The sequence below is a fragment of the Thamnophis elegans genome, chromosome 7 (assembly GCF_009769535.1).
Source record: "Thamnophis elegans isolate rThaEle1 chromosome 7, rThaEle1.pri, whole genome shotgun sequence".
NCBI lineage: Eukaryota > Metazoa > Chordata > Lepidosauria > Squamata > Colubridae > Thamnophis > Thamnophis elegans.
The window spans coordinates 266,769-290,094 of NC_045547.1; the positions used below are offsets into that span (position 1 = coordinate 266,769).

At 62.0% G+C, this 23,326-nt stretch overlaps 2 protein-coding genes across 2 annotated transcripts in view; one reads left to right on the forward strand and one right to left on the reverse strand.

The window, feature by feature from the left end:
* The window catches only part of SND1 (staphylococcal nuclease and tudor domain containing 1), a 66,385-nt gene extending 46,903 nt beyond the window's left edge, over positions 1–19,482 (forward strand). The window contains exons 17-24 of the mRNA XM_032220676.1: positions 14,831–15,019; positions 16,885–17,026; positions 17,238–17,361; positions 17,777–17,846; positions 18,139–18,252; positions 18,712–18,915; positions 19,005–19,049; positions 19,172–19,482. Coding sequence (XP_032076567.1) covers positions 14,831–15,019; positions 16,885–17,026; positions 17,238–17,361; positions 17,777–17,846; positions 18,139–18,252; positions 18,712–18,915; positions 19,005–19,049; positions 19,172–19,237 — 954 coding nt within the window. The 3' untranslated portion in view covers positions 19,238–19,482. The remainder of the gene's footprint in view (positions 1–14,830; positions 15,020–16,884; positions 17,027–17,237; positions 17,362–17,776; positions 17,847–18,138; positions 18,253–18,711; positions 18,916–19,004; positions 19,050–19,171) is intronic.
* Positions 4,810–9,093, reverse strand: LRRC4 (leucine rich repeat containing 4). Its single transcript, XM_032220677.1, has one exon. It carries the CDS (start codon positions 8,977–8,979, stop codon positions 7,012–7,014), a length of 1,968 nt encoding a protein of 655 aa, XP_032076568.1. The 5' UTR covers positions 8,980–9,093; the 3' UTR covers positions 4,810–7,011.
* Positions 19,483–23,326: the final 3,844 nt, after the last annotated feature.

Sequence of the window (23,326 nt, forward strand, 5' to 3'; positions counted from 1 at the left end):
AAGGCAGGGCAGGTCCTTCTCGCTGGGGAGGAGGGAGGAAAGGCGGGCTTCTCCCACACCTGTGGGGCTCTGCTGAGGCCCTCCACCACCACCACCACCAGCAGCAGCGGCTCCGTGAGGAGGCTTCCGGAGCTCAGCCTGCTGTGTGAAGGAGAAGAGGGTCCTGCTGACCTCCTGCTCTGGATTCTCCCTGGATAGCTGAACCTTGGGCCGGTGCCCCACACGGTCCCCACGCTAGGCTCACTTTAGAGGCCTCTGGCTGAGGGCCCTCCATGGGCTGGCACTGGGGGTGTGTAGGGGAAGAGCTGTAGGGGGGGGGGTCTCTGGCATGGCTGCTCACTTAGGGAAGGGGGCTCCCACCTCCTTTCAGCCAGGGGGAGCCCCTCCTCCCTCCCTCCCCCGTGATTCCCTGCTGACCCAGGGAGCGGGGGAAGGCAGGGAAGGGGCAGCTCCCTGGCTCCAGTCCTTCCTCGCACGGACAGCCATGGGCCCAGCGGCTCCCGCATTTCCTCCTGCCCTCTGGATTCCGTCTCCAAGGCGCACGGAAGACCCCGGGCCTCTCTTGAACCTGGCCGAGGCTTGTGCCTCTCCTCTGCGAGGGGGCCTGGACCTTCCCCAGGGGGGTGGCACCAGCTCCAGGCCAAAGGGGACGCGGGGCAGCCTCTAGCCCGGCTGTTCCCCACAAGCCCAGAGCCACCGCCGCCTTCCTCTGGCTTCAAGCGATGCCACAAATAGAGCCGGTGGCTCCATTGGTGGCAGGCAAGGCGGCTATTTTTAGAAGGAACCTACTGGAGGTTGGGCAAATCATCGGGGAGGGGGGATCATTGTTATGTTTGCAGCCGAAGGATCATCTGGGGGAAACGGCCGGCCGGGCGCCCAGAGCCACTGGCCTTGAGGAGGCTGCCCAGAGGCCTTCTGGGGGTTTGCAGAGCAGAGGGGAAAAGGGCGGCATACAAATGTAATCAATCAATCAAATCAATCAATCAAATCACCAGGCGGCCGGATAGTGGGGACCCTCCCCCCCAGAACTTTCGGAGCCCTTTGATGGAACTGCAGGCCCTTGGAGACCCCCAGCAGGGCAGCCAGTTCAGAGGCCAAAAGCGCCTGGGTGGGGGGCTGGCTTGCCTGGGGGATTTGGGGGCCAGGCAGAACCAGGGAATCAAAGGGCTGAAAGGGGCACTGGGGGTCTCCCAGTCCAGCCCCACACCCGTGTGTGCGTGGCAGGGTTCCCCACTGCTTGGCAGATAAGTGGGCATTGCCATCCCTCCTGACCCCCTCCCCAGAGGGACCCCCTCCCCAAGAGGCAGCTGTGCCCACTGGAAGAAAGAGCCCAAGTCCGTCATGAAAGGAAATTGAGAGGGGGTTCAGTGGACAGGGGGGGGGCTGGGGGCTAGTGGAAAAGACAGATGTTTTCCTCAGGGGAAAGGAGGGGCGAAGGCCCTCCTGGAGGATGGGGGCTGCGTAATTGACCTCTCAGCTGGGCGGTTTTCTTGCAGGCTTTCATTACCCCAAGTGAGAAGCGGCATCAGTCTGAGGGAGGGGGGTCTCCCATAGTTGGGATAATGAAATGGCCGCAAGGAAGCCGAGAGAGAGCGTGCTAAGGGCCCCCTCCCTTCATTCCCCCCAGGGCTTCTCCTTTCCCCTTCCGGACTCAGGACAGGCGGGACTGCAGGGATGAAAATCCAGGGACCGGGAGGGACTCCGGGGGGCCTGTCCAAGCGATAGGCCTTCCTATTTTGGGGAGCCCCTTCCCAAGTCTTGGGCTGGCTGGGGCTCCCGGGGAAAAGGGGTGGGGGCGGAGGCAGGGGACAGCCCTGCAGAGGGTTGCCAGGGACTAGCAGGGAGAGGTGCTGCCTTGGGACCCTGCCCCGAGCCCTCCTGGCTGGGAGAAAAGGCAGCTGGGCTTCTCCCACTTCTTTGTGAAGCCAAAACCCCAGTGGGGCATTTGGGTTCATTGACAGCTTTTGCAGGAGCCGGCAAAGACCCCGCTTCCTCCTTCAGTCTTTGGGTTAAATCCCTGGCTTGGGAGAGGGCAGAGTGGGGAGGGTCCCACCTCTGGAGGAGGCTCCTTCGGAACTAAGCTAGAGAGCTGGCGGTGCAGCCGCTGTCATTCTGAGGCTGTCCCCTCCCTTAGGAGCACCCGTCCCCCCCCCCCCCCGCCCGCCCGCCACAGCCTGCCTGCCTGCCCTGCCAGTGGCTGCCGTCTTGCCTGCTTCAGCCCACCTGGGATGAGAGAGTGGCCTGGGGGAGGGGAGGGGGGGTTGGCTGAGGAAGCAGAGGACTGTCGGTGAGACCCCGGAGAGTGCAGGGGAGGCACATGGAGGGGGGGGCGCCTGCTGGGGAGGGAGAGGGCGGGATGTGCCAGGGAGGGTAGAAGGGTCGTGGGCAGCATGGCATCTGTTATGACGGATGCAAGGAAAATGGCCGTCTCTAAGCGAGTGTCTCTGCCCACTCGTTCCAGGAGAGAGAGAGAGAGAGTCCCCCCCCCCCAGGGGAGAAGTGGGGAGGGGTCCTTTAGATGAAGCCGGAGCAGAAGGGGAGGAGGAAGACAGAAGGGGCCAGGAAGGAAGACGGGCGAAGGAGGACTGACTCACTGGCAGGAAAGGGATGCCTGCAGGCACTTGGTCATCAGCAGGAAGCCTGAGGACAGAGCTGAGGTGGAGGGGGGGCGGGGGGGTTGAGATCCTCCAAAATGGGAGGGGGGCAGGGCTGGGGAGGGCTGGGGGGGCTTTTCCTGCCTTCCATAGCTTCCTGGGCTGCTGGTCCCCCGAGGGAGGGGTGGGAGGAGCCCGTGGGGGAAGCCGTCAAGGGGTTTGTTTCCTTCAAACCGCCCCTTGTGGGTTCCCCCCCCCTCCCAGGCCACGAGGCCCCCAGAGGGTCCCTGGGCCTCCTCCAGCATGGCTCTGCAGCCCTGGGCCTTCCTGGGGAGGGGGCTCAGGCCACCAAAAGCCGACCCCGGCTGCCCCCTGCAAGAGAGCTGTGCCGGCTGGGTGGCTCTAGCAGAGGCTGCCCAGCTGACCCCTTGGCCCCCTCCCTCGCTTGGCCTGGAGCGCCTGTGGCCGCCACTCCCCTCGGTCCTGTGGGGAAGAGGAGGGGGCTTCCTGCGGGGGCCCCCAGGGGAGGTCCGAGCAGGGGAGCCCCTCTCGGCCCAGGGCAGCCTGGCCCTTCCGTTGGCTTTAGCTGATGCAGCTGCCAACCTTCGGGGGGGGGGGGGGCTGTTTTGAGGTCACTTTTCTCCAGTGGCTCCTCAGCGCATTCGAGGCCAATTTGGGGGAAGGGGATATGGATTTCAAGCAGTTGCCTGCCGGGGGTGGGGGGGGGCTGCCTGTCTGTCTCTCCTGCCCGTGCTGTGGGGGGGGGGGGCATCGGTCCTGCCCAGCAGGGATCCTCCGGGCCTCTGTCAGCAGTAAATCCTGAAGTGAAGCCTCAGGGATGGTGATGTTAAAAAAATACTGAACGCCATAAAACACGGAGATTAAAAACAGTAGATCAGAGTTTAAAGGTATCTCGTGCTTCTTGACTGGCTGCCGTGTCAGTTGGGCCGGGAGGGGGGGAAGCCGTCCAGCCCCCCTCGCTTTTGCCAAGAGGGTGCAGTGGGAGAGGGGACCAAGGCAGGCTGCCCCCCTTGGCCCCCCATTTCGGGGTCAAGGGCCGGACTGGTCCTTTGGGGGATGCTGCAGCATGGCTGGCCAGACCAAGGAACTCCCTACCTCCCCCCCCACCCGTCAACTGAGGCTTGGAGGGGGGGTGCAGGGAAGCAGCAGAAAGGGAAGGGATTCTGGGGCTCCTCCCCAGGGGCCTGGGAATTTGTGCCCTTTTGCGCTGAGCTGCCATGGTGGCCCTCCTGGGGGGGGGGGGATTGGCCCGGGGGGGGGGCTGCAGGACTCTTCCGGGGGAATCGACACCCCCTGCCAAGGTGCCCCTTTAGTTATCATCTAATTGCAGTGGCTTAATTACCTGTTTGAATCTGCTAACCATTAATCTGGAGCACGATTCCTTTTCTCCTTTTACTGTTTTAGTGGTGCTGATTATAATTATTATTAATGGGTTTGAGGTTTGTTGTGATATTGTGTTTTGCAGGGGGGTTTTGGTGGGGCGATGAGCCAAGCCAGCCAGGAAGAGCAGAGCCTGTGCCCAAGGGGAGGTTGGGGGCGGGTGGGGCCCTGCCCCCCCCCACATCCACAACAGCCTTTGCCCACCTGTGCCCTTCTGCCCCCTGCCTCCACACAACCTCCTGGGCCCCCACAGTGCCTCTTGTGTGGGGGAGAGGGGATATCCTTGGGCTGCTTCCCCTGTTCAGGCTCCGGCCCCCTTGACTCTCCGGCCTGAGAGGGGCCCCCTCTCCCTCTGCCTTCTGTGCTGCCTGGATGCCCGGCAGCAGCGGTGGCAGCCACTGAGTCGGATGCTGTGGCAGCTGGCCCCCCTCCCCTCCCTGGGCCCCAGCAGTCAGCTGCAGAGTCAGCTCCCAGGGGAGGGGAAGCCTTGGCTTGGCCGCTTCCGGCCCTTTGTAGGGGCTGGCAGGAGACCCTCTCCGCTCTCTCTGCCCTCCTCTGGCCTCCTGCCTCTCTTCAGGAAAGCCCCCTCACCCCCAGCCCCTCAAACGGTCACCTGGTGGGGCAGAGGGAGGGAGCAAGGGCTGGAGACCCAACCCCAAGTCGCTAAGCAGGGGGAGGAAGGGGAGGAAGGGGAGGGGGCCCAAAGAGGTGCCGCAGACCCAACTGACCATCCTCTTTGGGGAGGGGCCCTGAGGCCGGAGGGAGGAGGCCGAGTGCGGAGAGCAGCCAGCCCTGGCTTGGCCCAAGCGGGGGGTGGGTGGGTGGGTGGGATTTCTCCCCAGCCCTGCAGAGCCGGTGGGCCGTGCCAGGGGGGAGAGGCCGCTGCAGATGTGGGCCCCCCGGAGAGTTGGGCCTTCTGGGGACTCTCTCTCCTGGGCCAGCCATCTGGCCACAACGAGAACTGCACCCCAAGATCTGGGCCCTCTGGGAAACAGCCCTATCCCCCCCTCCTTCCTGACCAGCCAGCTCAGCTGGAGGCCTCTTCCTCTCGACTGGCACCTGTGGCACTGCCCTGTGGGCCCAAGGCCTCCAAAGACCCCCTCCCCTTGGGGGGCTGTCCTGATCAAAGGCTGGAGATAGCTCCTATGGGGAAACCCCCCCCCCAAGAGACCAGGAGGCCAGCCACGAGGCCCCCTTTCCAGGAAGTCCCGAGGAGGTGTGTGTGACTACCTTCTCTCTGGATGCATGGAGGGAGGGGGCTTCTTCTCGGGAGGGGAGGGGGCTTCCTTACCCTCCTGGGTCCCCCCCCCACAGCCACTGCACTTGAAATAGCTAAGAAGTAGCCAATTTGGGACTTAAGTCCCTGGGGCTTCCTTGACCTTTGGCTTGACCTGTACTGGAGGAGGGGGCCCCTCCCTGCTCGCTTGCCCTGTCCTGGGGGGGGGCTCTGCCCTTCAGCCTAGCCAGGCAGTTTCGGGGTCCCAAAATTTTGGGGCTGGAGCTGCCCTCACCCTTCCCCCACCCTTGGCATTGGAGGCAACTCTTTATAGAGACAGGGCATCCTTAAAAACCTCGACAATATTCATTAAAATACAAACGCCCGGTTGTCTCTGAGTTCCAGCTCTTCTGGCTCTGGGGCCAGCGCTCCCTCCCTCCCTCCCTCTGCCTGCCTTCCCCTCTCCGATGATGGATGGCCCCGATCCCCGCCTCCCCCCCCCCAGGCCCAAGAGAGCCAGGCACAGGACAATGGGGGGTTTCATAGCCCTGGAGGCTGAGCCTGCCCCTCCCCAGCAGAGGATGTGATGGGACGGGGGCGGGCGAATTGCCCACCCTGTGGGGGAGCAGACAGAGAGGGCTTGTGCCCTCAGAGGGAGGGGAGGGGCAGAGCGGCAGCAGCTGGAGGGGGGAGGGGGGAGTGGCCCAGGGGGGGAAGGAGGGGGGGCCTGGATCATACAGCGGGCGGCCACCCACCGGACGGGCCTCCCTGGCCTCTCTGTGGGGAGGGGGCGTCCTCCTGCTCCTCTGCCAGCCAGAAGGGGCTGCTGCACCAGGCCCTGCACCCCGAGAGGGTTAACCCAGAGGACAGGACCGCAGGAATGCGGCGCAGAGCTTGGGAGAGAGAGAGAGAGAGAGAAGCCGCGGCCGGCCTGGGCCCCCAGCAGCCCCTCGTCCTTCCTTCCACCTATTCTAGAGGGAGAGCAAGCAGGCAGCTCAGAAACACCCCCCCCCAATACCTCCCCCCCCCAAATCCTCACTGAGAGAGGACAGAGCAATGAATCTCGCTGGTTTAATTTTTGTTTTTTTTCAATTTGATACAAGTATTGAATTCCCTTCCGGTAACTGTCTTTAAAAAACGAAATAAATAAAAATGACCTTTTTATTGCATTTGTAACATTTGGCACAGTACAAACCCTCAGTGCACCTCCCCCACCCTCCCCCCACCCTTTTTTCTCTTTTTGAAATAAGATAACTGCAAATATGGAGACGGCTTTTTTCCAAGGCTTTAAGAAAAGAGCGTCTCTATAGAAACCGGTTTGTTTTTACTGCATTCTAAGTAACATCTTCTAAAAAGGACAACTCCCACCCCCCCCCTGCCTCCCCCCTCCCCCCTCCCACCCCCAAAACCGTTCCTTGGTTCTGAAATTTTCTGTTTTCTCCGCCACTGTCTTTGGGAGCCAGGCTGTTTATGTTTTTGCTTTAAATAGGTTTGATGCTGCCGGAACTCCCCAGGGGGGGGGGGATCTATGCCTCTGTCCCTGGGGAAGGGAGGGGGGGGGGACCACTCGGAGTTACGCTTCCTTCCCAGTACAGCTAACAAGTTAGAAAATAGGCTTTTCTTTACATTTTAATAGAATCTGCTGCTTCTTCCAGCCCAAGACTTAATATAGAAGCATATACAGGGGGGGGGGGGACAGGGGAGGGACTGCCCTCCTCCCACTGGGTAGGAAAGTTGGTTTTGTCTGTTGTGCATCCTATTGCATTTATTTAATAATGGCGGGGAGGGGGGGGGAAGGAGTCAGATCTGCGTTTCCTGCACCTTCTCCTTGGGGTGGGTCTGTATTATATACGGCTCGGCAATGGTCGTGACCGTGGGGTGCAGGGAGTTCCCCAAACAGTTCTCTGTCCAGTGGGCCCCCTGGGAGGGTTTGTAAGTGTTGTAGTGGTCATGAATAGCCGGCAGCGCAACTGCCCCCTCACCTGACAGGCCGGACGCGGTCGAAGGGGTGGCGGTGGTGGCGGTGGTGGGCGCTGCCCCCGCCGAGGCCGGAATGTCTTCGTCCACCTGTATGATTTCCACGGTCCTGGCGGCCCCCACCGTACTCCTCTGCTGATGGCGCTTGCGGAGTTTGTAAAAGGCGACCAGCATGGCCGCCGCCAGAAGGGTCACGGCCACAAAGCAGCCGATGATGATCTTGGTGGTCTTCATCACCTCGTCCAGGCTGGTCTGCATCTTGTCGTTGCCGTCCAGGGTGGCGTCCTGCCGGGGCGTCTTGGTCGTCTGGACGAGCACGGTGGTGGTGGTGGTGTAGGCCGGCTGGTAGCCCGTGGAGGCGGTCGGCACCGGCTTGGTGAACTTGGGGAAGAGGTTCTCGGGCGACGTCTCCGTGGTCTCCACCGTGACCGTGGTGAAGAAGCTGTAGTTGGACGTGTTGAGCTCAGCCGTGCTCACGTTGAGGTAGGCCGAGGCGTTGGAGTGCCCTGCCACGTTGGTCACCATGCAGGTGTACGTCCCCGTGTCCGTGAGGAGGACCTGGGAGAAGTTCAGGGTGCCGTCGTTGAGGACGGAGATTCGGGGGTGGTTGGAGGCGTGGCTCAGCACCGTCCCGTTGGGCAGCAGCCACCGCACGGAGGACATGGCCGGGGTCCGGCACTTGAGCTCGGCCACCCTCCCCTCGGAGATGTTGAGGTCCCGAGGGGCGTCCAGGATGAAGGGGGCCGAGCACTGGAAGGCCGTCTGGTCCACTTCCACCAGGAACTTTCCCCGCATGTGCGTGGGGGCGTGGCAGCGCCCGCAGCAAGAGGAGTTGGTGGGGATATACTCCCGGAGCCACCAAGACAGCCACAAGATGTCGCAGTCGCAGTTCCAGGGGTTGTGGTGCAAGTGCAGCTCCACCAGGTACCTCAGAGGGGCGAAGAGGTCGTGGGGCAGAGAGGTGAGGTTGTTGTGCGCCAGGTTGAGCTCCACCAGCGCCGTCAGGTCGTCGAAGGCGTTGCGCTCAATGGCGCCGATCTGGGCGCTCATAATCCACAGCTTTTTGAGCGACTTCAGTCCGTGGAAGGCCCCGGGCTTAATGGCCAGGAAGGTGTTGCCGGACATCTCCAGCTCCTCCAGCCCCACCAGAGGGGAGAGGTTGGGCATCTCCCGGATGGCGCACATGCCCAGGTTCAGGTACTTGAGGTTGTAGAGCCCCTCGAAGGCCCCCTCGGAGATGTACTTGAGCTTCTTGAGCTCGCCCAGGTCCAGGCGCATGAGGGAGGGGACGCGGTTGAAGGCGTAGGACGAGATGCTCTCGATGGGGTTGTTGCGCAGCCAGAGCTCCCGCAGCTTGGAGAGGTACTCGAAGGCCCCGCTGGGCACCACCGTCAGCCAGTTGTCGAAGAGCTCCAGGGTGTTCAGGCTGGCCAGCCCGTTGAAGGCCCCCACCTCGATCTGCCGGATGGCGTTGCGCCCCAGCTGGAGCACCTCCAGGTGGTGCAGGTGGCGGAAGGTGTCCGCCTGGATCACCTTGATGCCGTTCTCCATCAGGTTCAGGTAGCGCGTGCCGGAGGGGATGCCGGGGGGCACCTCGGCCAGCCCGCGCCGCGTGCAGACCACCTTGCTCAGCTGGTTACTGCAGGAGCAGACGGAGGGGCAGCTCTGCGGCCCGGGCCTGGCCGCCACGGCGCACGCCACCAGCCACGCTTGCGCCACGAGGTAGGCTAGGCAGGCGAGCGGGGCGGCGTTCCGGGCGGGCTGCGGAGGAGCCTGCCGCAGGAGCTTCATGGTGCGGCGCCAGCATTCTTCACCATAGCGGGGGACTCGGAGCCGACGGCGGGGCGAGCCGCCCTCCCGCCTTAGCCCGGCTGGACCAGGGAGCCGCCGCCGCCGCCGCCGCTGCCGTTCTCCATCGGGGGGGAGGGACGGGGCGCAGCGGCCGGCGGGCGGGGGCTGGCCGGCCGGAGGCGGTGGCGGGTCGCCCGAGGCCCGAGTCAGGCCTCCCGAGGGGCTGGCGGGGCGGGCGGCCGCCGCGGCACTCCGCGCTGGGCGCCCGGGCGAGCGGCGCCGACGCTGTGCGGGCGCGTCCTTGGGCGGCGGGACAAGGGCTGGCGGCGGCGAGAGCGGTGGCGGCGGCGGTGGGGGCGCTGCGGGGGACGCAGCTCCATGGCCGGCGCGGCGGCGGCGGCGGCGGCGGCTCCCTCTCGCCCGCGCCTCGCTGCCTGGCCGGCGGGGCGCAGCGCCTAGGGCGGGGGGGCCGGGGCGGCCAGGGGCGGCGAGCGGGAGTCCCGGGCGAGGCGGCGAGCGGGGAGCTGCGGCACCTGCAACCCGCCGCGCCTGCAGCTTTCAGCGGAGCCCGGCGACTGCTGCGGGAGGCGGAGGCGGAGGCGGGCGAGCGGGGGCGGCAGCGGCAGAGCCCCGGACCATCCTAAGCCGGCGTCGCGCCTGGCAGCGGCCCCCCCTCGCGGCTCCTGGGATTGGCGCAGGTAGCAGCCGCCCGGGCGGCTCTCGCATCCTTTTGTCCTTCACTCCGCCGCCGCCGCCACCACCGCGGCCGCTGCTGCCGCTGCTGCTGACGCAGGGGCTTCTCGGCAGGCAGGGCGGCAGCGTCAAGCGGGCGGGCGGGCGGCTTCGCTCGGCGCAGGCAACGCCGCCCCTCGCCTCGCCGCCTCCCTCCGGGGCTTAGCGGGGAAGGCGGCCAGCCGCGCAGCCTCCCGTAGAGCGGAGCGCCAGCGCCAGCGCCGGACAAACGGGCCGTCCGGCTGTCCCGGCGCCGCCAAAGGGCCGACTGCAGGGGGGGGAGGGTTTCGGGCCCTTCGGAGAGCCCCGGCCGGACACCCCTTTTCGCCCCTCCCCATCGCAGCCCTGCTGGGCCTCTCTCGGGCACGGGTGGCGGGGCGGGAGCCGCTGCCCTCCTGGCTCCGTTTCTCCTGGCGGCTGCCAGGGGATCTTGCCGTCCCGGACAGGAATCGGGGCTCCCTCGGGGACAGAGGCTGCCTGGGCCTTGGGAGGGGGGGCAGGCGAGGATGGGGCCTGCCGCAAGCTCAGGGGACCGGCCCCCTTGCCCAGGCCTGCTGTGGGAGAGAGCCGTGGCTGCTTTCTCTCGGGTGGGCTGGGGTTGTGGTTGGGAGCCCTGCAGGAGGCGCCCTGGCTCAGAGTCCTGGTCCCTCCTGAGGGTCGCCCAAGTGGGCTTAGGGAGGAGCCCTCGGAGCCCCCTTGCAGGTGGGCTGCGCTAAGTGGGGCAGCTGGTTTTCTGCACTTTAGGGACCCCCAGCTGCCTTGAGGCTGTTGGAGAGAGCAAGAGGCGCTGGGGACAAACGGGCAGAGTGAGGGTCTGCTGGGCTGGGCTGTGTGTGTGCAAGTTCTGTGGCATCCCAACAGCCACTGCTTTGCCTCTGGACTCCACTGAATGGGCTCCCAAGCATGTGCAAAGGGCACATGCGTGATTCCTCCCGAGGCCAGGGGTCTCAATTTAAGGGAGAAGAGAACCCATCATCTCAACTCCAAGCAGCTTCTCTGCTTCCCCCATAGAATCGTGTGGTCATTTATTGAATTTATTGAATTTAGGCTCTCTTTTCTGCCATAAAATAATAGGAATTCTGAGGTCGTAAGTCAGTCAGAGGAAAAAGCTTGGAACAGAAAGGCGGCTGTGCGTTACACAAGAGAACAGCCACAAAACCTTTAAAAATCAAGACGTTAGACGTTGGGAGCTCAGAACCGGACCCCGCCTGATAGAAGGAAAAAGAGGGTGGGAGCTCAGGGTCTCCGGCCACTTTAAAACCCGGATTCAGCGCTAGAAAAATGCCAATTTCACCCATCGTCTCACCCATCCAGCCGCTGGGGGAATGCCGTGTTCCTGGCCTTGCACAAATGGGGGGAGCGGGTTGGAGACCCACAGAACGGGGTCTCTGGGGAGCAGAGCCGGAGAGCCATCGGGTCTTGAGAGGGCCTGGGGTGGGGGGAGACGGCTCAGGGGCCAGGGGCCAGGCTGTTGTGTGTGGGGGGGCTGGTCTCCCCTCTGCCAGGCATGCCCATCTCCTCCCCGGGGATTCCTGCATCGCCTGGAGGGCCACCCGGAGGGTTCTGCCAGCGCGTCTCCTGCCCAGCGAGGCTCAGCCTTTCCTTTGGCCGGCCGGCTGGGGCTGCTTCTGCTCTTGCCGCCTGAGTGAGCCGGGGCACCCAAGTGTGGCTAATCCGGGCTGGTTTCTGAAATTCAAACTCGGCTGCTTCCTTCCTTCCTGCTCATCCTTGGCAGGGATCCCAGGGCTCCCCCTGCGGTGGCTGCCCTTCTTGGGGGCTGTGCGGAGTCCCTGCTTCCTCTGAGGGGCAGCTGAGAAGCCCAGCTGCAGACCTCGCTGGCCCTGGCACCGGGACCCTCCTGCTCTGCCCACCCCTCTTCTTCCCCTTTAAAGCCAACGGCTGCAGGGCTCCCGTCTCTGCCTCATGGCACCTCCACCTGCCTGGAGCAGAGCTGGAGGGCGCCAGGTGGGGTCCCACCCGAGGCCTGAGGGTCTCAGTGGTTTTCAGTGGTTCTCCTGCCGAGAACTTTCTTGGGCCAAGGTGATTTTTGCTGAGTTCTTTTTCCGCCTGGGGTTGGGAAGCGTCTGCCCACTAAGGAGCCGCTTTGGCAAAGAGCTTTTGGGAAGGCGGCTCTTCCTCTTTTCCTCTGAAAAGCTCCTGGTGGCAGCCGCCAGCTAAGCACAGGGGAACATGCTGCTAGCATTCAAGGCCCCCATTAAAAACACAATAAAAACAGTATATGTATATATATATCAGTTTCATGCCAGGAAATGTCAAGACCCGACAGCTGCCCAGAGGCCCCCCTGGAAGGCCCACTTCTGTGGGGAACCTGTCCGGCTTCATAGGAAGGCTTGGCCGGGCTGCAGTGGGGAGCTGGTTGGGGGTGGCTGCCCAGGGCCACAGCTGCTGCCCCCCACTGCGCCTGGGGTGCTGCCCTTGCAAACCCTTGGGGTGCTTTGGGGTCTCCAGGTGGGCAGAGGAGAGCGGGGCCGGGACTCTGGGCCTGTGGAGACCCTGGTCTGCCAATGGGCCGGTGGCCAAGGGGCAGTGGACTCTCCAGAAGAAGAAACAGTGAGCAGAGGCCTCCGTACAGCCTCCCCTTCCTCCTCATTGAAACACCCGAGGTTGCCCTTCGCTTATTGGAAGCTGGCAAATGTGTGGGCCGCTGTAGAGATCCCTGCCCATGGAGGTGCCATAGGTCGGCAGCCCCTTCCCTTGAGTGGGCCCTTCTCCTCCCAGCCCCTCTGCGGCCTTTTCCTCCTCCAGGACTCTCCTCACAGGCCGCTGGGGGATCAGCCTGGCCCTTCTTCCTTTTTTTTTAATTAAACAATTTTTACTTATTTTAGAACAAGGACAAACAAACATAAAAAATAATATTTTTTTTAAAAAAAACCATCTTCCACTACAAATTGTAGAAAGTGTGTCAGTTGATTAGAGTATTTCCGTGCGTCTCTTCCATAATCATCACCTGCTTTTCATATCAAATCACATGTTTTAAATTCACATGGATCCATGTATATCACAATTGTTATATCTCAACCTTAATTGGACTATAATTGTTTTTACATCCTTTTATATATAATATTCAAAATCCAGAATAGAATTATATGATAACATTCTATTAAATCATCCAATCACAATACATCTTTATAACATATTCTAGATAAAGCTTTTAAACCTCCTCTCATAATCTCCATGTGTTGTTTGTATAAAATTTCATATTCTCAAACTAATATATCTATATATTATTATTATTAATCATTATTTAACTATAGCTATTGTCACTTCATTTTATACGTACTACTAGTAAACTAAATTTAGCTTAGTTTTTATTATACATTTTCATTGCATCATCCTGTATCTTTCCAGTAATAGTGCGGTCTTATATCTCTTGCCATTTGTAGCATTAATGTTCTAGTTACTTTCTTAATAAATCTTGTATGAACTTCTCTTTGCAACATGTTGTTCCTTTCGTATCTCATAAAAGCTAGAAACCCAGCATCTGCTCTTTCCATCAGCTTATCTTTGGTGGTGCTTCTCTGAAGATTTCTCTCCTTATCTCCGTCAATTTTCCTCTCTCTCCTTCTTCTGTGCTTTGAAGACTGGAGTAGAGTTCCAATCCATCCATCTCCCCTTTCCATATTCCGCTCTTGCCATTACCAACCACACTCACTTTGTTGTCAGTATCCACAGTTTTCTGATCTCTTTCCTCATTTTTTTCCTCCATCTTTTGAACTCTGCCCTCCACTTTCTTCATTTGGCCCTTCTTCCTTTTGGGGGGGGGGGCAGAGCAGAAGGGCCGGGGGAAATGCATCCTCCTGCCCCTCTGCCTCTGAGGGGGAGGGGGCTTCCTCTGAGCCCGCTTGGGCACTGCTCCCCTCTGCCCCACAGCCAGCAGCTCTGCCGGCATCTCCTCCTCCTCCTCCTCCTCCTCCTCCTGTGCTTCCCTGAGCCCGATGGGCAACCTCCAGGCTGTCCTCGTCTGATGGGCGGAGCAGGAGACAGCATAGAGGGGCTGCTGCCACCCATCACGCATCTGTGATGGGTGGCAGAGGAGGCCTGGGTGGGCCAGTCGTGCCAGGGCAGCCATAGGGGCGGGTGGGCCCTTTGGGGAGGCCCCCGGGAAGGCCATGAGGAGGCCACGTTTCCTTCCTCTGTGGAAGGCCTGCCCTGGCCCTGGGCTGGCTGGCTGGGGCCCCCAGCGGCTGAGGGAGGGAGGGAGGCTTGGAGGTGGCTGGACGTGGGGCAAAGCCATGGCAAGGGAGCCTAAAGGAGCTCTAAGCAGTCCTGGGGCCTGGCACGGTCTTGGCGGTGGGGGGGGTGGGGGGTCTCCAGGGAGGGAGGGAGCGTGGATTGGAAGCCGCAGGGGCCTGCTTGCTTCTTCCCTCCCTGCCTTCCCTCCTGAAGCGAAAAAAGGCCAGGGCATCCTCGGCCGTGACTGAGAAGCCGTGGGACAGCCTGCCCTGAGAGAGGGGCTCTGGGCTGGTGTCCCCTCCCCAAGTGGATTTTGGGTGGTGGGCTAAAATGATCTCTGAGCCAGTTCAACGTGGCTTGAAACGGCTGGAATGAATACAGGCGTTTGCGGCCAGGAGGGCCGAGTTTTATGGCAAGCCAGGCCGGTGCCCTCTGGCCCGGATGGAGGGTGGAGGCAGGGAGGGAGGGGGCAGCCATCCGAGAGCTCTCCTCCGTCCTGCTCAGGGGGCTTTCAGGGCGGCTCTTCTGCAAGGGGGCTCCTGCCCCTCCCCTGCAGCAGCAGAGGCCAGGCCCAAAAGCTGCCGCCCAGGCTCCACGCGGAGGCTCACCCTGGGAGAGGCCGCTGCGCAGGTGGGCTCACAAGACGGATGGAGGGCGGCCCCTCTGCTGCCTGGCGGCTCTTGCTCGCCCTCCGTCTGGCGCTCTGAGCAAAGTCACCGGTGGCTGCCGTCTGGGGCGGGGGTGGGCTGCTCTTTCCTCAGGGGGAGACGGGGGGCAGGAAGCCTGGGCTGGGGGACTGGTGGGGGCTCCCCACCCGACGGAGGGTGTCTCTGTGGGGCCGATGGCACGGCTGGGGGGGGTGGCAGTGCCCTCGTTGCCTCGGCTGCCCCACAGCTGCCGGCTGCTTTGTCCCCTTTGCCCGCAGGTGGAGGTGGAGGTGGAGAGCATGGACAAGGCCGGGAACTTCATTGGCTGGCTGCACATCGAGGGGCTCAACCTCTCGGTGGCCCTGGTGGAGCAGGCTCTCTCCAAAGTGCACTTCACGGCCGAGCGCAGCAACTACTTCAAGCCCCTGACGGTGGCCGAGGCCGCTGCCAAGCAGAAGAAGGAGAAGGTACCACTCAGGCACCGGGGGGGGGCAACGGGGGGGGTGCTGAGCTGGGGTGGCTGGACAGGGCTCGCTCCCAGGGGCCCCCTTCCAAGCTCTGCTACCTGAAAGGGGCTTGGGGATCCCTGCCCAGAAGCACCGGGGGGGGGGGCAGCACCCACCTTTGCCCTCCTGCACCCAGCGGATCTTAGGGACTGGACCCTTTGCCCACTCGGGCAGCCTGCCAGGGAACCCTCCAGGAAGGGTCCAAGCAGCAGCCTTACCAAGCGGGAGGGCGGCCTGCCTTCCCCTGTGTGGCTTCAGGCCGCCAGCTTATCTGAATCTTCCTTGCAAGCATCTGGTCAGTTTCTTGCCCCCCCCCCCACCCCCACCCCTGAGTGCTGGGTCCGTCTGGACACTCCCCCCCCCACCTGCCCCCCCCCCCCCCGATGCTGCTGTGGCTGCCCCTGGCAGGCACCTCTCTTGCCTCTCTGTGCCCCCTGTGCCCCCTGCTCCCCGAACTGGCCCAGAGGAGCTCCGGTGCAGAAAATGACCGTTTGAAGGTTGCATCTCTCCCTCTGCCCCCACTTTTCAAGAGGGGCCCCTTGGAGACCTTGAAGGTCACCAGGGAAGGAAATGAGGGGGGTGGGGTGTCATACCTGACCCCTCTCTGGCTCCCGGGCAGAAGATGGGCGGAGGGAGCTGCTCTCAAGGGCTGCCCAGGAAAGGGGGCAGCGACAGGAGGTGGGGAGCCTGTTTGCCGCTTTAGGGGACTGATCTGCTTCCAGCCAATTAGGCAGCCGGTGGCATTAAGAGAATCAAAGAGTCAGCATTCAAAGCAACTGAATCATAACTTCATTTCCATTGGAACATAAAGAATGGCTAAAATTAAATAAGCAGCCGGAGGGGCTCCCCCCTCTTCACCCCACAAGGCCTCCGGGAAGGCCTTTGTGTCTGGGGCCGTCTCCCTCCCCGGAGACGGGTCTTCCGGTGGGGAGGGGCTGCTGAAAGACCCCCAATAGGCCCAATAAAGGGCCGCCCTCTGCAGGTGGGGGAACCAGGCAGGGCCGGTGGGAGCTGCATAGGAATAGGCCATGAAGAGCGGCTGGGGAGGATGGGAAGGGGAGGAAGGAGATTGGGCTGGTGGTGATCAGAGGTTCCCTCCTGAGAAGCGGCATCGGCTGGGCAGGAGAGAAGCGGGTGCCTTTCGGACGGCTGAGTGGGGCCCCTGTGGCGGGGGAGGGGATCAGGGGGATCCTTCCCCTGGGGAAAGCCCTTCCCTCCCATTCTCTTGCTGGCCTGAAAGGTTCATAAGCCCCAGGCCACAGCCCCCCCCCCCCAGACAGCCAATAGGCCCCCTCAGGTTGTCCCCCTGGGGCCCCCAGGGAGGATCCAACAGTGGCTTCTGAGCACGAGGGGCCGCTTGGTGGAAGTCGGCGTGAGTTGCTGGAGGAGTGGGGGGGGGGCAGCCGTGGCCAGGAGGGTTCGCCTGGTGTGCCAGCTGTGCCTCTTCTTGGACCGGGGGCGGGAGGGGGGGCAGGAGGGTCTTCGGACAGTCGAATTCCCTGCCGTGGGCCCCATGTGGGGCTGCCCTGGGAGAGCATCGGGAAGCTGGAGCAGCTGCTGAGGGCAGTGGTGGGTGTGGGGCAGAAGGCTGTTGGTGGGGGCCTCGGGGGGTTGCTGGAGGGCCCCCATCGGCCACCAAGAGTTAAATCCTTGGTGATGGGCAACCAATGGAATAATCAGCGTTCAAATGTTGGGGGGGGGGGGCAGTTGTGCTGCTCCCCGCCTGGAAGACTCGGCTGCGCAGTTTGGGTTAGCATGGAAAGCGGGCTGGCTCTCCCCTAGGGTGGGCTGCTGTGCTAAACCCCCGCCACGCCTCTCTTCCCCAGGTGTGGTCACAGTATGAAGAGCCCCCCGTGGAAGACGTGGTGCCCACAGCCGAGGAGAAGGAGCGCACGGCCAACTATAAGCCGGTCTTCGTGACCGAGGTCACCGACGACCTCCACTTCTACGTGCAGGATGTGGAGACGGGTGAGGGGCAGCTGGGGGTGGGGCTGCTTAGGGGGCAGAGGCAGCTGGGGGCTCTGGCTGGGGAAGATGGTCCCGGGGGGGGGATGGAGGGGAGGCCAGGGCACAAGAACTGGCCACAGTGCCCGGGGGATGATCAGGCTAGGATTGGGGGGGGAGGGGGCTGGCCAGCCTGACTCACACTTCCTCCCCTTCTACCCCCCCTCCCCCGCAGGGACCCAGCTGGAGAAGTTGATGGAGAGCATGCGGGGCGAGATTGCTGCCTGTCCCCCCGTGGAGGGGGCCTACACACCCCGTCGTGGGGACTTCTGCATTGCCAAATTTGTAGATGGAGAATGGTATGCCTTGGTCACCCAGAGACCCCCTGCCCCAGCCAGAGCGAGCCTTTCCTGCCAGGCCGACTGGCACCAGGCACCCCTTTCCTCACCAGGAACCCACGGCAGGACCTATGCCCTCTGGTGCCCTCCGGGTAGACCGCTCCCACCCGTCTCCCAGCCGGTCGCAAGAGGGAGGGGGCGGGCTTGGGCTTTTCAAGGGGGACCCGTGTACGTCCAGAAGGGGAAGCCGGTCCCTGGGGACAGGGGCTGCCGGGAGAGGTGCTGGGGACGAAGGAAGGATGGGAGGGGCCAGGGGCAAGGGAAGCCGAGGAGCAGGCAGAGTTTGGCCGAGCAGGAGGGGTCAGAGGCCCTTCCTTGCCCCCCCTGGGCAGAGCTCATGCCCAGCTGTGACTTCTTCCCCCCCCCCCTCCCCAAGGTACCGGGCCCGGGTGGAGAAGGTGGAGTCCCTGGCCAAAGTGCACGTCTTCTACATCGACTACGGCAATGTGAGTTGGGGGGGCCGGGGGGAGGGGTGGCGCAGGGTATTCTCCCCTCCCCTTTGATACCCGGAAGGAAGCGGCTGCAGCGGCTCCAAGCACCAGAAGCAGCTGCCCAGGACAGGGGGGGGGGCTCTGGGGCCGGAGAAATTGGGGGGGGGAGAGGTTGCCAAGATTCAGGTGGTGCCACCTTTGGCTGCCATCCTGGCTGCTTGGAACAGTTGCGGTCATAGTCGGGGGGGGGGCATCAATGGGCCGCTGCAGCCACTAATCCCCTGCTTTCCTTCTCTCCCCCCCCCAGAAGGAGACCCTGCCTTCCACCCGCCTGGCCACCCTGCCACCGGCCTTTGGCACACGGGTCCTGCCCGCCCAGGCCACCGAGTACAAGTTTGCCTTCATCCAGGTGCCTCAAGATGTAAGTCCAGGGCTGGTTTACAGGGAAGGAAGCCCCTCTGTAGCCCCCCAGGGACGGCAGCCGAGCAGTAGAGGAACGGGGGGGGGGATTGATGGTGGGCAGCTGAACCCCCTTTGAACCTTTTAAATTTGATTTATGCTCTTCATTGCTTTTGCGTTTGTGGTTATGGATGCTGATACTTTGGGGAGCTGCGTTGTGGCCTTTGTGTCCTGGGAGGGGGACCGTGTCGTGTCTTCTTTTCATTTGGGGCTCTGAGAGCTCACTGGAAGCCAGCCTGTCCATGGGGGGTGGGGGGGCCCTTAGGTCCACAGAGGGGGCTCCCTCCGGCAGCGCCCCTTCCCCCTTCGGCAGGCACAAGGGGGGGGGGCTGCGCTTCCATCAAAGCAAGGCTGCTCTGCGCCCCGTCTCTGTCCTGGCGCTCCCCATCCCCGCTTGACTGACAGCGTCCGCCCCTTGCAGGAGGAGGCCCGGGCGGACGTGGTGGACAGCGCCGTGCGGGACATCCAGAACACGCAGTGCCTGCTGAACGTGGAGTACGTGGGGCCCAGCTGCACCCACGTCACGCTGCAGTTTGCTGACTCCAAGGCCGATGTGGGGCTGGGGCTGGTCAAGACGGGGCTGGTCATGGTGGAGGCCCGCAAGGAGAAGCAATTCCAGAAAGTGGTGAGCCCTGTGGGAGGGCGGGGGGGGGGAGGGACCGGGGGGGAGGGACTCTGGGGCCAATGGGCTCTGACTCCGCCTCCCTCTTCCAGATCACTGAATACGTGAATGCGCAGGAGGCTGCCAAGAGTGCCCGGGTAAGTGGGCCGAGGTCTTCCCCCCACGGGAGGGGTGAGGGAAACACCCCACACACACCCTGTCTGAGTGGGCGGGGGCTCTCTCCCCGGGGGGCTCATTCCGCTGCCTTGTCTCCTTGTAGCTGAACCTGTGGCGTTATGGAGATTTCCGCGCTGACGATGCAGATGAATTTGGCTACAGTCGCTGAGACCCTCCACCTCCCTGCCCCCCCCCCACCGCCACAGCCTGTGCCTGCAGCTAGAGCCTGGCGCCTGCAGGGGCACGGGGAGGCACTCAGACCTCCAGGGAGCAGGCCCTGCAAAGCAGGGGAGGAGGAGGAGGAGGAGCGCTCCCCAAACCGCCCCCAGCAGCTGCACCTGGCCTCTTGATGAGCAAGCAGGAGAAATGATTTAAGTCGAGCTTTGGAAGCAAATAAAAGTAGTGAGAAGCTGGGCCGGGCGCTCTCTTCTTTGCTTGGGTGGGGAGGGGCCCCCACTGGTCTTTTGCTTCCCTACCCACCGACACGCAGCCCGAGTGGGGTTGCACAAGGGGGGCTGGAGGTCCCTTTGCACCTGTTCTGGGGGCCCTGCCGGTTAGATTATTTCCATTCCGTGCGGAGGAGACAGGCAAGGGGATTAGCTGGGCCGTGTGGCGAAGGCAACCTATATAGGGCTGGGATGGGCAGGGCGAGCATTGAGCGGCCGTGGGGCGAGCGGGTGGCAACCGGGCGCAGGGCGGGGCCAGGTAGAGGTCGCTACCAGTTCCGCGAATTAGGTCAAATTTTCCTTACCGGTGGGAACCGGTTGAATAGCAGCTCTGCTTCACCAGAAGCCCTTTGCCCTGGGGGCGCCTTCCTCTTGAGGGGGCGTCATCCACGGGGGGGGTGGGGGGTGTTGATTGAGGACAGGGCCCCCGGCTGCCCTGGGGCTCTTTCAGCCGGAGAAGAGCTCTGCAGAGATGCTGCTCCCCAAAACTATTCGAAGGAGCAAAGAGGAATCCAGGCATGTTTCTGTTGGACAAGCTGCCATCACGAAGATCCTGGGCAGCCCCGTTTCTCATGGGCCCCACATGAAGGGGGGAGGAAACCACTTTCTTCTGCGTAGGTGGATCAGTTCCCATCCCCTCCTTGCTGGGTGGAGGCCGGCTGATGCCCCTTCCTCCCTGGATGGGCAACTGATTCGCAGATAGGCTGGCACTGCCTCCGTCCCGGTGCTGCGTCTCGGGTGTTGGCAGAGCTGATTAGAAGCGATCCCAGCAAATGAACAGGTGGGGCCCTTGTACATCAGGGGCCACACCGACAGACGGAGGAGCGCTTACCTCTTTCACCCCGCAGGCCTGGGGCGCACAATCTTGGCACAAGTTGTAGGTGGCAATTGTGGCAAGGTCACCTCCCAGGGCTGGCATTTGGAGTGACGGGGGACATTTCTCTGCTTAGCCAGACCCCAACATGGCACTAAATGGCACTCCCAGAATTTCAGGTCTCCTTGCGACCGGCTTTCCTCTCACCCTCGTCTCTGGGGAAAGTCGCACAGCCGCAGGAGCCTGGCATTTTGAGTCTCCACGGGGTTCCTGGGCCCTGGTAGTGGGGAGGTTCTCCTGGCCACCCTGTGACAGGAGGGAGGGAGGGGCTGCTCATCCGGCCTCCGCCACCACTGGCAGAAAGGAAGGCCTCCCGCCACAAGTGGACTCGGAGCTCTGCAAGTCTCAGTGGTGCCAAAGCCCTGAGACGGCCCTCAGCCCCCCTGCCCACCCCCAGGAAGGTAAGGCTGAGCCACAGCTGGGCAGAGTTTTCAGCACAAAAGCCGCCAAAGATTCAATTCAAGAATTGGCTTGAATTGTGGTTGGTGCACGAGGGAGGGGTGGGATTCAGCCCCTCCTGCAGAAAGGGTGAGTTTCCGAATCGACTTGCAGTGCTGGGCTTGGAAGAGGAGGAATTTCTCCTCCCAAAAGGGCTTCAGATGGAGAGGAGGCCAGTAGCCTTTCAGCCTTTCAGGACACGGGGCATCTGGACTTTCAAAGCCCGGGGGGGGGGGGGGGGAGGACTGCAGGCAAGGGGAAGGTGGCCTGGCTGCTGTCCATGGTGCTGATCCAGCAGAACGAACCACTGCTTCCTGTTGCTGGGGGGGGGGGCGGGGGGGCTCCGAGATCCAGAGCTGGCTTTTGTGCTGGGTCGTGCAAGCCGGCCTCTCTCCGCCACAGACACTGGTGCCTTGTGTGGCTCTGCAGGGCCGGTGCACACGCATATGCCACGCAGAGAGAGGAAGCTCCATGGAGACCCCGAGCGCAGCCCTTCCAAGGGCTTGCAAATACTATTCCAATTACAGGGATTTGATTGTACTAATTATTGAAACTTGTCAGCCACTGCGGTGTCCTGGAATTAATTATGTTCAGAATAAATGGAACCCAGAGGTTGATCAGGAACAAGCAGCCCGCCAGCGCCCACGGCTTCCCCCCCTCCCTGAGAGAATGACCCGGAGGGGGGGCGGCCAGCTCTGCATGGAAACAGCTGCCCCAAACCTCCCTCCTGCCAGCTGGGTTTGTGGGCTTTTCCAAATCCCCTCTGAGACCCCCCTTTTCCGTGGGGAGGGCCTGTACAGATTCTGCCTTGTTCTGAGGGAAGGCCTGGAGCTAAGATCCCGGAGAGCCCCTGGCCTCTGTGCCCCAAACCCCTCATCCTGAGACTCTGAGGTGCAGCAGCCGTGCCAAGGGAGGGGAGCCGTCTCTTTCCTGGACCAAGAAGCCTCGCCCCCCGCACCCCCCCCCCCGGTGGCCACTCTTCTTGGACTCGGAGTGCCCTCTGAAGCCAGCTGGAAGCAAAGTGTCCTTGGGTGGAAACTCTTAGAAAAATCCTCTGTGTTGTGCGGCATCTGCACCCCTTCCTGGCCCATGGGGCTCTGCCCACAGTCACCTCCAGAGTGGATTACTCCCAAGAGTTTGCACGTACATGGAGCTTCCCTTGAAGAGTCTCTGGAAATTCCAGCGGGTGCAGAACGTGGCTGCCTTTACGTGTGCCTCTAGGATGGCAGGGGCCACGCCTGCTCCAGGCGCTTCATTGGCTGCCAGTTAGTTCCAGGTGCGATTCTAGGTGCTGGACCTCACCTGGCCAGGTTATCCGAAGGGCCTCCTCTTCCCAATCCTGTCCACCCATCCCATCATGTCCACAAGGACAGAGTGCGGCAGGTCTTCCCTCCTGTGCCCACCACCCTCTGGGACACTGGGACCTCCCCCCCCACACACCAGGTGAGTTTAGCCCCGTCCCTGTTAACCTTCCAGAGGAAGAGGAACGTGGTTCTTCCAGCAACTTCGGGGGTCCCTGGGGAACCTGCAGGGGGGTTGTGTTGTGTATAGGTGAGTGTGCTCCACAGACTCATTTTTATTATGTATCTTGTTTGTAGTTATTCTTTAATGTATTTTAACAGTTGTGACTCCGGTATAACTATTGATTGTCTGCCTCTCAGTTATATAAATAAATCGAGCTATATATGCAAATCGAGAAATAAATCCAGAAGGTGTCCTGAGTGAAGCCAGTTGCAAACCACGAATGTGCTGTTGTCAAGAAAAAGATGTTACAGACCTGACTTAACCACGGCTTAAGTGTGGGCAGACGTGACCTTGGAAAGGAAGCGGGAACTGCCTGCTTGCTGAAGGAGAAGAAATGGGGCTGTCAGGCAAGGGAGGATGAAACTGTCAGCTCAGCCAGAAAAGGCTCAGGGCTGCCGGAGGTGCTAAGCGATGGCAGGCGCCCTGGGAGGCCAAGCCGCCTCTCCCTTCCGCTCTTCCTCCAGTTCAAGCCATGCTCTTCATCCCGCTACAACTGCCCTCACCCACAGGCAAATGCCACGGCCCCATCGGATCCTTTGTGATATGCCGATTAAATGCGTATTGTGTTTTGCATAACTCCCCATGGGGCACCTCTTGCCCCTTCAGGCCTTTTGCCTCCAGTGCTGCAATACATCATTTCTCACTCTCCTCTGGCCACCGAATCCGAGAGCTTGAAGGGGCATGAGAGGCTCTCAAGCTCCTGCATTCTGTGGGATTCCCCACACTGCAGCCCCACACAGAAGCCAACCCCCTCCCCCCAATCTCTGTGGGAAAACCTCCAGTGAAGGGGAGGAATCTCCCAGCAAGGGCCACCTGTCCCACTGATCGACCGTTGTATCTGTCGAGAGCAAGTTCCTAAAATCTAACCTTCCGCAGTTTCTATTCCTTCCGTTCTGGAACAAGGAAGGAGGAGTCTGTATCGTTTCTGCCCCGTTCACCCTTTGCAACTGGATCAGGAGACTGAGCTCACTTTAAC